At 35.2% G+C, this 15,761-nt stretch overlaps 1 protein-coding gene across 2 annotated transcripts in view; it reads right to left on the bottom strand.

Moving 5' to 3' along the window:
* The window catches only part of SAMSN1 (SAM domain, SH3 domain and nuclear localization signals 1), an 85,042-nt gene that overhangs the window by 18,666 nt on the left and 50,615 nt on the right, over nucleotides 1–15,761 (bottom strand). For both annotated transcript variants that reach the window (XM_040980642.1, XM_040980643.1), the window contains exons 2-6: nucleotides 12,798–12,869; nucleotides 9,381–9,530; nucleotides 5,584–5,713; nucleotides 2,655–2,806; nucleotides 221–427 (exon numbers count right to left, since the gene is read on the bottom strand). In XM_040980642.1, the coding sequence (XP_040836576.1) occupies nucleotides 221–427; nucleotides 2,655–2,806; nucleotides 5,584–5,713; nucleotides 9,381–9,530; nucleotides 12,798–12,869 (711 nt within the window). The remainder of the gene's footprint in view (nucleotides 1–220; nucleotides 428–2,654; nucleotides 2,807–5,583; nucleotides 5,714–9,380; nucleotides 9,531–12,797; nucleotides 12,870–15,761) is intronic.

Genomic DNA, 15,761 nt, shown 5'->3' on the forward strand with positions numbered 1-15,761 from the left:
TCCAGGATACAACTATTGAAGCTATATTCTTCTATCTCCCAGGGTGTTCCCCCATAGGAGTAGTAGTGAAAGTCCCACTCAGGCACTCAGGCACTAGACTGGGCTCCCCAGAAGCATCTTCTCCACTATGCCTCCACTTCTGGAATTTCTGCACAAAAATGGTCTACTCTCTTCCATTATTCCAAGCAGTTATCAATGAAATAGGCACACATTTGCTCACCTGGAGGTGGATCCTTTCTAGGAACTCTAACAAAGTCTCCGGCTTTCCAACTTTACTCCTTCGGTGGGTCTTTATTTTCTTGGGGGCTTCCTCCTCTTCTGAGATGACATCCACGTAAATAAATTTGAAGTTTCCCACCTTGTTATTCAGCATTCCTGTCCACATCCCCATTGGCGTTTTGCAAATGATATCTATCATGTCTCCTTTCTAAAGGCAACAGAATATATGAATCCAATTTGAAAGAACTGTGTGAAATTTGGTAGAACAAATGGAATCATAGGAAACTGGGATAATACCAATATCATATTAAAGTGATTCATAGATAACAGAAATGTTATAATTAATTTCTTCTCCATTGTTTTCTTTATTTATGTCTAAGAACTCAGGCTACCAGTTACCAGTTATTACTAAGTGTAGAAAATCCCCTTACTATACATTTCCTCATAAAGAAAACTCATTTATAATGCCTACTTTTAAGAGCCATAGTTACTCCTTTGTGACATAGCCTTCTGACTCAGAGAATGTTCTAATATTTTTGCCACCATGTCCCCTCAAACAAAGTATTCATTCTGCTACCAAAAAAGTGTTTCCTGTGTTTGTGTGAATTTTTTATCTTTTCATCTGAAATACAAACTCTGTGGCAGTAGAATTCAACATGATTGACATATTTGATCTTTCTGACTTGAGATTATTTGCCTGTCAGGCCCTGTGAGCTGTTACTCTAGGCCTTTCTACATTTAATTATAGAAAATCAAACACTAGGTTAGATGGCATCAGCTAAACAGACCAGCAAATTTCCCAGAATCTCCTGAAGTCTCTGCAAGTGAGTTCTTTATTAAATCCTTGCTACTATCATTTAAACTTGTAAATATAAACTCATACCCTTAAAATTTGGAAAGCTCTGTTTTCCAGGAAAGCCCACAGGTCACTAAAACACCCATTTTCATTTTTAATAAAATTCTTAGTGGAAACAATGATAATTCAGTCATCACAGCTGCATGAGGTTCAGTGTGCTCTGTAAGAATTCCACAAGAATTACCATAGGTGCCAGTACTCTTCTGATAGTTCCCTGGACTGATATTTCAGGGTAGTTGAAAAGATGTTATGATTCAAAATGCATTACATTTGTTACCTTCCACTTCCCATTCCTGACAGTGGCTAGGGGCCACAGCCTCCTTTCCAAAAGATTTGTACTTAACATCAAAGCATCTAGAAAAGACTTAGCAGCTATCAGAGGTGAACAATGTTTTCTTCATCCTCTAGCTTATCTTACTCAGAAGTGATAGTATTGAAGAGATAAAATCAGCTGAGCCCTTTAAATGCCAAATACTTGCATCAGTATTCTATAATATAGCATAATCATTGCTTAAGTTTAGTTTTAACTGTACAGAAAAATTCCTAATCTGTGTCCTTTGTTTTATGGCATTTTGTGATTCTAAAAGGTATAACTTAATGTCTGTAAAATATTTTAACAGGAAGTCTTCTATCTGTAGTATGTGTGTTCAGTGTGAGCAGGACCACTGAAATGATGATTTTCACATTCATGACCATGACAGAAAGACTTTTGTACAGTTAATTAACGCACCAAATGAGTGGATTGAGTTCATGAAAAGGAAGATGAGCTGGATGAGACTGACTGAATCAGAAAACACACTGAAACTCCTCAGAGCTTTTCCCACTTGGCCTTGAAAGAAGAAAGCATCATGCTGTAGACTAAGGCTTTCTTGGCAGATCTGTCACTGAGAAGGCTTCTGCTGGATTTCTAGCAAGAAAGAAACTAAGGTCTGCCAGAAGCTTGGGCTGACACCTTGATTTCAGCCTTTAAGACTTCAGCTGAGTCATATCATCACTGACAGAGACTGTGAGCTATTAGCACATTCTCATTGTTTGAGGTCTTTAAGTGTCACTTAGTAATAGGAAATGAGTACAGCAAATGAGAGTAGGGAGAACAAACTCAGGCGGGAGTATCATTGGGAGAAACAGCTGTGGTTACTCATGACAACCAATACAAAAATTCCTAGAGTTATATGACCAATGCTATTTACCAAAGACTTTGGGTCTGCCCTTGCTGATATTTCTATTTTCTCTCATTCCCTTCTTTGTTTTGTTTTTTTTTTTATTTTAACATGTATTGGGGACAGCTGCATCTTTTCAGAACTTGAGAAGCTTCCCATTTTCAGAGAGAGGTAAATGATTCCTGGTCATCATCCTCTTACTCTGAACCTGTATTGTATTTGTAAGAGCAGAAATGCTAACAGCGTGGTCCTACGGGTTTCCCCTACCTCACCTTCCATGTTTTGTTCAAATTCTTCCTGCATCTTTGCTGTTCAGAATGGAATCCCCGCCCCCCGCCATTTCTCATTGTATTTCTTAAAAGGGATCATACCGTCAGCACTTGGAAAACTCATCGATGGCAGAAGCCTTGCTCACTCACCTTGATTTTGAGGGAGTCAGTGTCATAGGGGCTCGGAGTGAAGTCCGTGTGCACTCGGGCACGGCCACAGAATGGTCCTGAGTAGGGGGTGTCATCATCCAATCGGAAGCTATCACGGTTACTTGTACCATCTGAACAGGTTGTTATTCCACCTGATGGAAGTACAGGTCAGGTTAATAACAGTTTTTGTGGCAGACCGCTAACATTTGAGTCAACCACTGGATGAAACCAGACATTGACAAACCATGCTGACAGTTAGCTGGATCCCTCCTTCCACCTCCCAAGCACTCTCTGTCATTGACCTCTTTCCCTGAATCATTTCTGACACTTTCCCTACCAATGTTGACACTCTCTCTCTACTGTCTAACCTGAACACCCTTTCAATTAGTCTCTGTAATCCAATCTAGGACACAATGAAGTAAGCTTTGCATACTTGCAAAGAAGCAGAAGGTGTTTGTTTAAACCTGCATAATCAAGATAATGATTTTCATACAGGGAAATATAGAAAATGATAGCAACAGTTTCATCTCTGTGTGCTGTTGATCGAGAATGACCACGCACATGATAATACTAATTTATAAACTTATCCCTAAAAACTTCTGAAAACTGTCAATAAAATTATCATCCCCCTCATGGTGCTACTGTATACCAAAGGCCATTTGGAGCAATAACCTGATGTATTAAAGGTGCAACTTCTTTTCCCTGGGAGCTTGGGGCAAAGGTGGAGTGTATCCAAATGTATGAAGGCCTAAAGGGAAACTGCTTAAAGTAGGCTTTTAAAACTGAACCAAATCCTTGCATTGTGACCTTCTTTCTTTCTGATCTTGAAGCTCAAGGGATCAAACAACAACAACAAAGGAATTACAGTAACTGTGTAACAGAGACTGTCACATCTAGATATGTAGATACAATGCAGTATGCATTTGTACTTCCAGATCAAAGATGGACTCCCAAGAAAATTGCTAAATAAATCTTGGAAAATAGGATGCTAGAATCCCTGCCATTGTCCGTACTTGAAGTGTCAGGATACACTTAAATAGCAGAATGATGGATCTATGACTGGTTAAGAAGGACTATACTATTGTAATAATTACAGAGGAAATCATTGGGGGGTGGAATTTGGGGAGGGAGCAAAGGAAATCCCAGAACCTATGGAATTGTATCATAAAATAAAAAATTTTAAAAGGTGCAATTCTGACTTCCTAGAGTTAGCAAAGATTCTGCCCCTTGCTCAGTCATCATGTGACCCTTTCCTTCAACATGCACATGCTGTGTTCAGCTCCATGGAAGGACCACCCAGGTTTTGCTACTATACAATATGGAAATGAGGTAAATGGCCTTTGCAACATCTTATATTGTGTGTGAAATGATGGAAAGGAAAGGTGAGTTGCATGTGATTGTGAAAATTTTGTTGCTTAATGTAACAGTGAAATGGACCACAGTATCCTGCATTCCATGGCCACCCTTGACTGTGGCTTTTCATGACACATTCTAGTAGCTAAATGCTCCTTGCATTCAGCATCACAATTTAGAATCTTAAAACTTCCAGCAGAAATGAATACTAATGAAATCTGAATTTAACACACTCAAAAATACATCCTGCAAATGCTTCTGCATAAAACTTTTTTTCCAAAAAAATAATAGTCCCACAGCCAATGGAAAAATAGAAATAAAATTCAAGATATTTGAAACATCTGGTCTTAGTGATCTATCTTCAAATAAGAGCAGCAGTTGATTTCAAAGGAAATGGAAAATAAACTTGGTTTAAAAAAAAAAAACATTTAAAAGGCCTGCAAAGATTAGAGGGACATAAAATAGTTTACATAGGCTAAGGCACCCTGCAGTGTCAGTAGTTTCATCCAAATGTCGTAGTAAGAAATAGGACTAAATAGTAAATGAGGATTTCTGCTTAGAAAGATGTTAATATTTGTTAGGGAAATCTGTGTTGGTCACCGGTTAATATGAGCTGTTACTAATAGAAGAAAGTAGGTGTGAGATTCATGGTTACTCTTTCTACTTACTGATTTGCTTCTGGGACCTAATTGGTGACATTTCTACCTTTGGGTATTTATAAATATCTTCGATCTTTGCACACGAATGCTGGCTAAGACTTATAAAGTAAATGCTAGAATTGATCAAAAATGCTCTATTTTCTTCAGAGAGCTTTAAGAATAAAGTAGAGTTGATAAAGAGATAGAGTGATAGGGAGAAGAGAGAAGGGCAGAAAAAAGAGGCAGGGAGAGATTCCCAATAATACTTGTAAATATACTTTGACATCACGATACTGCACTTCATATCTTTTCCTATATTTGACATGTCATGATACGTTCATATATCAGAAAGTGAAGCTTGTAATGGTGAAATTTATAACTACTATTTTAATAACTTGGGGAAAGCAATATATGGGATTGCAGGGAGGGTGAAAATGATGGAGGAGGAATGAACCCTTATGCTTATAAATCTGTATTGTAAAAAAAAATAAACAAAAAGAGAGAACAAGATTTCACTGAGCTGTAATTTCAAACTATTTTTACTTAATGTTAGGTCTCCTTAATGTAACATTTTTATTTTAAATGAGGAGATTTAATTACCTGTGCTTTTTTTGGGGGGGGGCGCTGATGGCAATCCCCCAAAATGCTGCTGGTTATTGGCTCAAGACTCAGAAGTTTCAAAATAATACCTAATACTGCCTGGTGTATTATGTGTCCTTGTAAACAATAACTTTGTGTAGATTCTTTCTACCGGAAATTTTCACCATTCCTTTTACCAAGTAGCTAGAACCTTAGTGCTAAGATAATTAATAATTCTTCAGTCTAACACTCTCCCAACTGAGCTATTCCGGCCACAATATAATTAATAATTCTTAATGGGCCCAGGATGTTGTTTTCCATTCTTTTAACTCAGGCATAGAAGGTCTTGCTTCTCTTACTTGATGAACTCTGCCCACTGTAGAGACTATCCAAAGAATCACTGGCTTTAAGGGAGACCTTCTCCGTGTGGGTCCCGATCATGGGGTCACTGTTCCGATAGGGAAGAGTATCATCTCCCACTTCTTCATCCTTTAGAAAAACATATCAGAGTGTAAGTGCAATGAGTGAATTTCCATGCACTGTGAGCACTGATCGAATAAGACATAGTTAGGGGAATAAAACACTTAGTAACACAACATTAGAAATGATAACAGTTATTCATCTTCAGTTCAATTTCTGTATTACACTACGACAAACTCCTTATTCAGGAAATTTCTTATTGTAGAATTCAACTGAAATTATAATGGCTCAGCTTAGAAAAATTAGGTTAAATATCATATCAAGATTATTTGATCAGAAATGTTGGATTTATTGACATCTCGTAGAGCCATAATACTTCTTCATGTTCTCCTTATCATCTATTTACCACCATTTTAATCCTTTGATATCTGACACTACAAGCTTAAACTATGCACAGTTGTTTCACATCAGTTATTTGCACCCTACTAGATCACTAGACATGAATAAAACATGCACACTTAGCAATTCAAAAGCAAAGCTTATCTAAGAAGCTTTACAAATCTCATAGCATGCTTGCACCCAGTCAAGTGAAAAGCAAATCTTGCATAAAATTAGAAAAGAGACAATTTAAAACCAAATTATATTTCCTTGAAAACATCTCAGATGTTTTCCATATTTTGATAGTTTGGACCACAACTCTGCATTTCTTAGTATCAATCAGATTGTGATCCAATATTCCTCATTTTTGAGCATTTCTAAACATTGATAAAACATCAGAATATAGATACGATATACATTTGGTTTTAGCTCTGCTTCTAGCCTCCATCTATTCATCCATTCAGTCACTCACAAGTTTATAAAAACATTTCCTAGATACCAAGGGCTACTCAAGTAACTGCAGATACATTGATCAACGAGGTAACAGTGGCCTCACACTAATGTGCTCATTCTAGTTTATAGTGTTTTGGAGGATGCTTTGTAAACAAAAAGTGCAAGAGTCCCACAATGGAAACAGACATGGGTGATGTGAGAAAAATGGTTAATAGGGTCAGGCTTATAGAAGATTGGCTAATTTCGATGAAGTAATCGCCAAGCTTTCTGCTGTAGGGTCTTTGCTGTGAATGAGTAAGCTGAACACTTTGAAAATACTACTATGGGAAGCTTTACACACAGTTGTCCAAGCAGAAGAAACAGCAAAATCAAATTAACTGAACTCAGAATTAGTTTGGATTGTTCAGGGGGACAATAACACTGATGCAGGGAAAAGAGGGTGTTAGGAACAGGTTTAGTCAAAAATGTAGATAGAGCTGCCTCACGAAGAGCTTTATTAGATCTTGTGTGGGGGGCCGTGGAATCCATACTTGGATCTTTTGCACCAGAACCTTTCTTACTACAGCACTAGGTAGTCCCTCTCTGCCTCCATCCACATGCTTTCAATGAAGCTGTGCTTTTAAAAAACGACCAAAATAATGGAGCATATCTGAATCCATTCCAGTGACCAACTTGTCTCAGCACTTCGTTGAAACTTGACATCTACCAGATCCTGCTTCTCTGTTTGCTTTTATAGATGTCAAACTTGCATTCCAGCTTGAAAAATCACACTATACATTGTCTTCTTTCTCATCCTTATCCTTAACAGAAATGTACTTCAATAAGTGTCTAGTATCTTCCTCTTTGTGAAGTGGGCTTCTCAGAGGTCTGAACACAGTATAAGTGAACTGTAAAGGTTAATTATATGTCCTTGTTTCCCTTTTTCATATTTCTTTCTAGCTTTTATGAAAAGGTGAATTTTATCAGGGAAGGGGTGGAAAAAAGCAAATGGGTAATTATTATAACAATTTAGGTAAGAGTTTGATTTCTTAGTCTAAAGAAGAAACAATTTATATGGGGAAATTACAGATATGTTTTGGAATAAAAAAGTTTATGCTGATGATTTTGTATGGAAAAAGATGAGAAGAATTTTAGAATATCCTTTCTCTTCTTACATTTATAATTATGACACTGTTATATATTATAACTTTAAATATGAGGCAGAAATTTATGTATTTGTAGTAGAGGTATAGAAAATCAATATTTCAGGTTAGATACATTAGGATTTAGGTATTTATTGGATGTGTTAGATATTTTATTAAGTAAGTATATCAGATAAATGAATACATCATAGAGGTATAATTGTGAAACTAAAATCGTGAAATTAGATGATGTCACTTAAGAGGAGAGGGTACATTGAGTAGTATGTCTAGAACCAAGCATTAAGTAGATATGCTTTCCAATGACATTGTAAGGAAAGTGAAGTTATGAAAGGAAACTTTCAGGAAGAAGAAAAGATGAAAGAAATCCCAGTCAGGGAAACTAAGAAATGTTTTACATGTGAGGATATCATCTGTGTTAAAACCACAGATTTCACAACTGAAAGTAATACTACTTTTGTGGTGTGCTAAGAATAGAAGCACTGTAGAAATGGGATTAAAAGAAAGGTGGGCATAAGTCAGTGGAATAGTTATGGGACCCATAAATAAATCCAGATATTAGGATCCATACGTTTATGATCCTAGAGTTCTGGTCCATTGATTCTCAACAAGTCATGCTGAGATAATATAGTAGTGAAGTAATAGTCTTTTCAACAAATTATGTTGGGATGACAGGATAAACTTTCAGGCCCACAATGAAGCTGGATGCTTAACACTATTTAGTAAAATTAACTCAACATAGATAATACTCCAAATTTTAAATGTTAAGGCAATAAAACTTAGAAGAATATCTTAATGCAAACCTTAATGGTTTTGGGTTAGGCAATGCTTTTTAAATATGGTAAAAGAAACACAACTAATAAAAGAAAAAATAGGCAAATTGGATTATAATAAAATTATGAGCATTGCTGCTATATATAACACTGCCAAGAACGTGAAAATGCAGTCAACTGTATGGGTAAACCAAACTATATCATGTCCTATATATCTTATTGAGGATTCTTCAGAATGGAATCTAAAAATGTTGAAAAAGAAGCAACAAAAAAATGACAAAAGAAATCAGAAAAAGGCAAAGGATCGGAATAAACATTTCTTTAAATACTTGTAAAAATGGTTGATGAGCATGTAACAATTTTTAATCTCAGTAGTCATCAGGAAAATGTATACCATAACAAAAATGAAATTCCATTTCACACCCAGTGGGATGGCTGGCACTAAAAAGGACAAAACAAGTATTGGCAAAGATGCTAAGAAATCTGAAGCCTCATTAACTGCTGGTGTTAAAGCACCAAGATGCATCCGCCTTGGAAAACCAGACGCTAAAATTATCTAGCTAAGAGAATTGTAAAAATATTTCCACACAAAAGACTTGTCAAACAAACTTCTATGTCAACATTATCCATAAAAGCCAAAAAGTAGAGTCAATTTAAGTTTACATCACTTGATGATGGGGTTAAAAATACTTTACATAAAATAGATGCTTATTTGTCAGTAGAAAGAATGAAGTGTTGATGTTACCGCACAGCTGACAGACTGTTCTAGCTGTGGGTTCATGTGCAAGTGTGTGATCATTCTGATCCTTGGTTTCTCCTACACAGAGTAATAACAACTTCTTCTATCTAACTACTGGCCATGATGACTCTGGGAGAATATAAATGTCTTGGTATTTTCTATGGTATTTGAGTACTTTTCCACAGAACAAAAATCTATTGAATATTGCAGAAAAATAGCAAAACTAATGCAAATGACAAGAATATTCTACTTACCTTTTCCTCAGAAAGAGCTTTGATGTATTTTTTACCAACTTTTTTCTTCATTGTCCATGAAATATTTCTCATTTTCTTACCCAAACCTCCTCCATTAGTTGAAGCTTTATTTTGTTCTCCACTTTCATTAATGGGTTCTCCTTCATGTTTCTGGTGTAGGATTATTTACAAAAGCAAAACAAAGAAATAAGAAGAACCAATGATGTAAAAGTATTGTTAGCAAGCAGATTCCAAGTTTAGGGACTTCCAATACTTTTAAGAAATCTTCAACATTTCAATCACATAATATATATAACACGAATCTTTGAAGTTACGTGTGATACAAACTCAGAAAATTAAGGTTTGGGCACTAAACCATCTGAGTTCTACGTCAGAAATTCTTCTAGAAAATATGGGTTATTTTTTTAACAGTTACATTGAAGAATTGCTGTTTTCCATATTGTTTTAAACATGCACAAAATTGAAGTAAAACTTATGATAAATAAGTGATTGTGTACATAATTGGGAGATATATTTTTCAGAGAAAGGTGATTTTTAGTACTAAAAAAGCACCAAAATATCCTCTTGCTTCAAATAAGATTTTAAATGTTAACTTTCAGAAGTTTCAGTATTAATTAAATCAATTGAGAAATTGCAATTTTAGTAATGGATGATGAAATTGTGCATATTGTTAAGCAACAGTAAATATGAACTAATTCTATTACTGAGTAAAGAACCCTTAATGTAAGTCATGTGTTGTAACTACTAACAATTTCTTATTTGGGGTTTTGTTAAACCAGTAACTCCCCATATAAATCAAAATAAAACATAGCATTCATAGCCCAGAAGGATATAATTTAATTTTTAAAATCAAATGATTTAATTAATAGCTGTGATTGATATTGGATATTAAATAGAATATAAACTAAGCAAAAGCTATCTCCACTACTTCATCCTTTAGTTACATCTAAGATTTCCCTCTGTTTCTCTAGAAGTGGTCCCCAGTTGTGGGTCCCCAAACCAAATAACAGCACACCACTTGAGTACAATTTGTATCTTGTGTCAGGTGACTCTTAGATTCCCTTCAGCTTGCAAATTTAATTACACTGTGAATTTCCCATCAGAATACATTATCCAAGAGATTAGAGACTCTCTCTCTCTCTTTCTTTTTCTGTTCTGATTGTCTAAAATAGGGCCAGTCACATAACTAAAAGTATCTTTTTTAAGTAAATGAAGCTTTTTCTACAGACCTTTGCAGTGGAGTTTTTTCTTTAGAAGACATAATTGAATTACACATCCTTAGTACTTTAGATGTACAAGAAGGGACCCTGCAGAGTTCCACGGTTTAGTGCTGCTCACCATTCCTGTTAGGAAGCAGCTAAGATTTCTCTGAACATAAAAAATGATGGGAAACTTCTCCTTTGTGAACTTGCATATTTTAATATGGAAGTTTGACCACATAGTTAATATCATTATTAATCAATATTATGTTTTGCCTCATATCTTACCCCAAATTGCCTATGACAAATATGAGTGGACAGCCAATTTAAGCCCTCATTGCACTTTATTAATTTCTGCATTCAAGGTTATAAAGGCAAAGACTCTTTGCTTAATTCAAAAGCCCTGCATAAAATACAATTTGGAAGCACATTAAAATTTTAGAGTGAGCCTTTATCCTTTTTCCCTTCTCTCTAGTTAAACTTTGCTTGTCCTTATTGTAATTACAATACTAAGTAGGAAAAATAAAGTCTCTTGTTATATTCTGTCTAATATTGCCTAAATTTTAAATTAAGTATCACAAATATTTTGCATTGTTTTCTATCATTATTAACAGAGGAATCAAAGAAACTGTGCCTATGGATTTTGGAGTTTGACATTTTACTATGCTGCCTTATAAAGCTTATGGCACATTTTAAATGAGATAATTATTAGTCATGGTGTTATCTAAGAACTGTCTACCCTTCTATTCTGGCTTTGAAAGAATTGTCACCTGTTATTACAACAAATGTTCCTGAGTGCCCATTGGAAATCCTAGCCTGCAATGGAAGTGTGTTAAATGACAAATGATTGCTACATTTTTAGTAAAATGTGAAAACTAATTTATTAGGTTCCTTAAAATTTCACAAATTGCTAAGTCATCATGTAATGAACCTGATTGATCCTGATACGCTTTTATAGGTTAACTCTAAAATTACGAACTAAACATCAGTAGAATGTAGTTGTGTGTGATTGGACAGAGTTATACATTTATATAAAATCTCTCTCTCCTTCTTCCCCTCCCTCCCTCATTCCCTCTGAGACTGTGTATAAAACATGGTATTCCTTACAATTAGCTAGATGTTGATAGATCATGTGGTTATAATAAACTCATTAAGAAGCATATATGGATTGGTAAAAGAAATAAATATTACATATAAGTGTGCAGAGTGAATATATACATAAACATGTACTATAGGAAATACTTATTAAATATTAATAAATGTCATCTTGTTGGCATTGTTTTTACCCAGAATATTTGTTATTGAAGTCAAAATATTTTTAAATTATGTAGGTAAATACAGCTGAAGACAAGCATAAGATTAAAACACACCAAACTAAAAAGAAGTCTTTATCAGCTGACTCAGGTGCGGAGATAAACGAGTACAGCATTACTAGTTTTTGCAGTATGTATCTATTACTAACTGCTGAACATGAGTGACTCCTGCATAGTGAGACAGAATAATACTGGGAGTAAGAGACCAGGTTAAATTCTAACTTTGGCATTTATTAATGCTGTGATTTAATTTTACTCAATGAAACAACCACATTTATTCAATATAGAAATGGAAATTGATTCCTTGGCACAGGTAGGCAAAATGCTTAAAACCGTGTTGCTTCATGGTAAATGATCAATTAAATCCTGATATTATTGTTAGTATTTCTGTTGTTATTATGCAAACTCAATTATACAGGAAGCTGTTCTTGAGCTACTTTTAAACTGTGATTTACAGACATATGTAGAAATGATTACTAATGAGACATTTCAATGTACACAGTTGAAGTGTAGGAACATTCAGCTGTCCTACTCTAACACATTTAAAATTAAGTCATCCCAGCATTTCTTAATTTTTAGAAATTGCAAATGATGTGAAATTATATATTGTATTTATACATGAAATGTTACAGGAATGAATACTAAAGGAACTTGGAATTGTCCTTCATTTGGACTGTAATTTTGTTTTAAAGTTCATATTCTATCTTTCTGAACAAATGTCTTGTTCAACTCCTTAGATTTGTATTCATAACACCATGCATGATACAGATTATAAGTATCATTTATCATCAGAATACACGCAAGGCTATGATTTGAAAATGTATTGACCTTCCTTACTCTTCTTTTAACACAGATATTGCATTCATGAGTTTGCAAAACTCATAAAAGTGGGATAGAATACTAACCTCGGTAGAATCAATTGGCTTTGATACAGAAATATTCCGGAAACGATCAAAATTACCAAAACTGCTGCTGCGCTGTAACATAGGAAAAGAAAAAAGAAAGAAAACTTATACTTTGTAACTTTAATTGCTGAAACTAATAAGTTTATTAGATTTTAGCCTAATAACTAGCATCTCTTGCAAATACAGTTTTTGAAACTCTTGCAACTGAAAATGCAAAGATAATGATGATACAAAATTTTTAAGGCTTTCATAACACAGTTGATAAAATATCTTTTACAAGGTTAAGCACCTTGAAAAAAAACTTGGTTAAAAAATTTTTAATTTGTAGTATTCCTGATTCTCTTGGAAATGACAATTGAATAGTCATCATTAGTGCTCAAATTAATGTAAATAATATTTTATTACTTTGCAAGATTAATTTTACATGAATTTTCTCTTAAGCTGAATTTAAGAGATAGTGGTTTGTAAATTTATATGGCATAGCTCCCAGTGAAACATTTCAGAGATATTATTGTTATTTTTTTTAAACCATGATGCTTCAGTGAGGAACTAAAGGAAACATATACACAAAATGGATTTCAACAAATATGTTGCTTAGTGTCCAACATCAATAAAATGTCAATAAGATAAAAATTGAATAAAAACCAGTATCAGTAAAATAAAAAATCAAAACAAGATAAAACAGCTTAATTCTGGCTGTAACATTCTATGAACGTTATATAAAGGAGGTAACTTTTAAATCCAAGTCTTTTTTTAAGATTTATTGTTTGGGCCCGGTGCGATGGCGCAGTGGTTAAGATCCTCACCTTACTCGCCCGGGGTCCCATATGGGCGCCGGTTCTAATCCCGGCAGCCCCACCTCCCATCCAGCTCCTGGGGAGTGAATCATCGGACGGAAGATCTTCCTCTCTGTCTCTCCTCTCTGTATATCCGCCTTTTCAATAAAAATAAATCTTAACAAAAAGAATAAAGCTGTTCTATTTAAAAAAAAAAAAAAGATTTATTTTTTCTGACAGAGTTACACAGAGAGGGAGAGACAGCCAAACAGAAATCCTCCTTCCACTAACATTCCCCAAATTGCCGCAACAGCCTATGCTGCTCCAGATCTAAGCCAGGAACTAGAGGTCTAATCCTGGTCTTTTAGTTTGTTTATAGAGGCAAAGCTGTTGTGCTATCCTGTACTGCTACTTCACAAACCACCAACAGGCAGCTGGATCTGAAGATGAGTACCTAAAAGAGACACACGAGAACCCACATGTGAGGCATCCCATATGGACACTGGTTCATGTCTCAGCAGCTCCAGTTGAGATTCAGCTTGTTCCTTATGGCCTGGGAAAACAGTAGAAGATGGCTCAAAGCCTTGGGACCCTGCAAGTGGGTGTGTGGGAGACCTGAAAGAAGCTCCCGGCTTCAAACTGCCCACCTGTCCATTACAGCCATTTGAGGAGTGATCCAGCAGATAGAGGATTTCCTGTCCATCGCTCCCATAATTCTGATCTACCTACTTAATAAAAAGAAATCTTAAAATAAATTAAGCTTCCTAACATAAAGCTCATATTCAATGAAATATGCAATAATTAGAATTTAAAGTAAGTGATAAATGGAAAATTATTATTTGTAAAATTTTAAAAACCAAACATAAGGATTTGCATTGTGTTGTAGTAAGCAAAGCTATCACCAACACTGGCATTTCATAAGGGTAGAGTTGTGTCCCAGCTAGTCCACTTCTCATTCAACCCCTTGATAATGGCCTCGCAACAGCAATCAAAGAAACACAAGTGTTTGGGTCCCTGCCACTAATATGACAGAACCAAGTGAAGCTCCTGGTTTCTGGCTTAGACCTGACCCGGGCCTGGCCATTGTGGCAATCTGGGGAGAGGATCAAATAGTGGAGTGTCTCTCTCTCTCTTTCTTTGTGTATGTGTGTGTGTGTAACCCCCGTATTCGCAACTTTTTAAAAAATAATTTCTCTTAAAAATTTATTGTATGTGATAATACAGTTCAATAAGCTCTGGCATTTCCCTTTCTCCCTATCCAAAACCCCTCTCCCTCAACTGATTTCTACCTATCTTATTATAACAGTATAATCCTTTTGTCAAGATATTTCCAACAGTTACATTGGAGTCCATCTTTGATCTGGAAGTACAAATGCATACTGCATTGTATCTTCACATCTGGATATGATAGTCTTTATTACACAGTTACTTTACATCCCCTTAAATGAAAAGACATAAAAATTCAACAGCAGGAATACAGAAAATAGTACTGGGCAGTGTTCCTTAAGACAGTTTGGTATTGGTTCAGAAACAGAGAAAAGAAGAGATTAATGGTTTGAACAGAATAGAAACTCCAGAAGCGAAAAAGTGAGGAAGCAACCAACAGAATGGGAGAAAATCTTTACACATTATAAAATCAATAGGGAACTAGCATATACAATTTCCATTTTCTATTTTTCCAAAGACAATTCTACCTTCAGAATTCTTGAAATGAGCTAATTACCATTTCAATTACTGAATGTAATGCAGACAGTGCTAACCCACCACCCCAAACACAAAGAACAACAGTAAAACAAAAAGCAGGCATCTGAGTAGACTCTTCTTCATGCCTCATAGAGACACGTTTGTTACACACACACACACACAGAGTAAATCTACTGTTACTCTTGGTAATTTGAGACTCTCTGAAAATGTTAGGGAATGCACACAAGTGGGCTTATTGAAATTGAAAACAACATTTAATTGTGCAGAGTTTATGATTGTGAGTAAAACTGAGATTTTCTACACCTAAAATTGAATTACAGTGAGACTCTGATTCAGTAGTATTTGCTGATTTTGAGAAATAGCTCAATTTGTTAGTAGAAGATGATTTGTTTTCCTGGATTCCTTTTGCTTATAAAGCTAAATTATTATTCTAACACAACTCATTCTAAGCACATAATTACAAGTAATTCTTGATATGCTACAA

The sequence above is a fragment of the Ochotona curzoniae genome, unplaced genomic scaffold (assembly GCF_017591425.1).
Source record: "Ochotona curzoniae isolate NIBS_2020 unplaced genomic scaffold, NIBS_Ocur_1.0 contig_3498, whole genome shotgun sequence".
Taxonomy (NCBI): Eukaryota; Metazoa; Chordata; class Mammalia; order Lagomorpha; family Ochotonidae; genus Ochotona; species Ochotona curzoniae.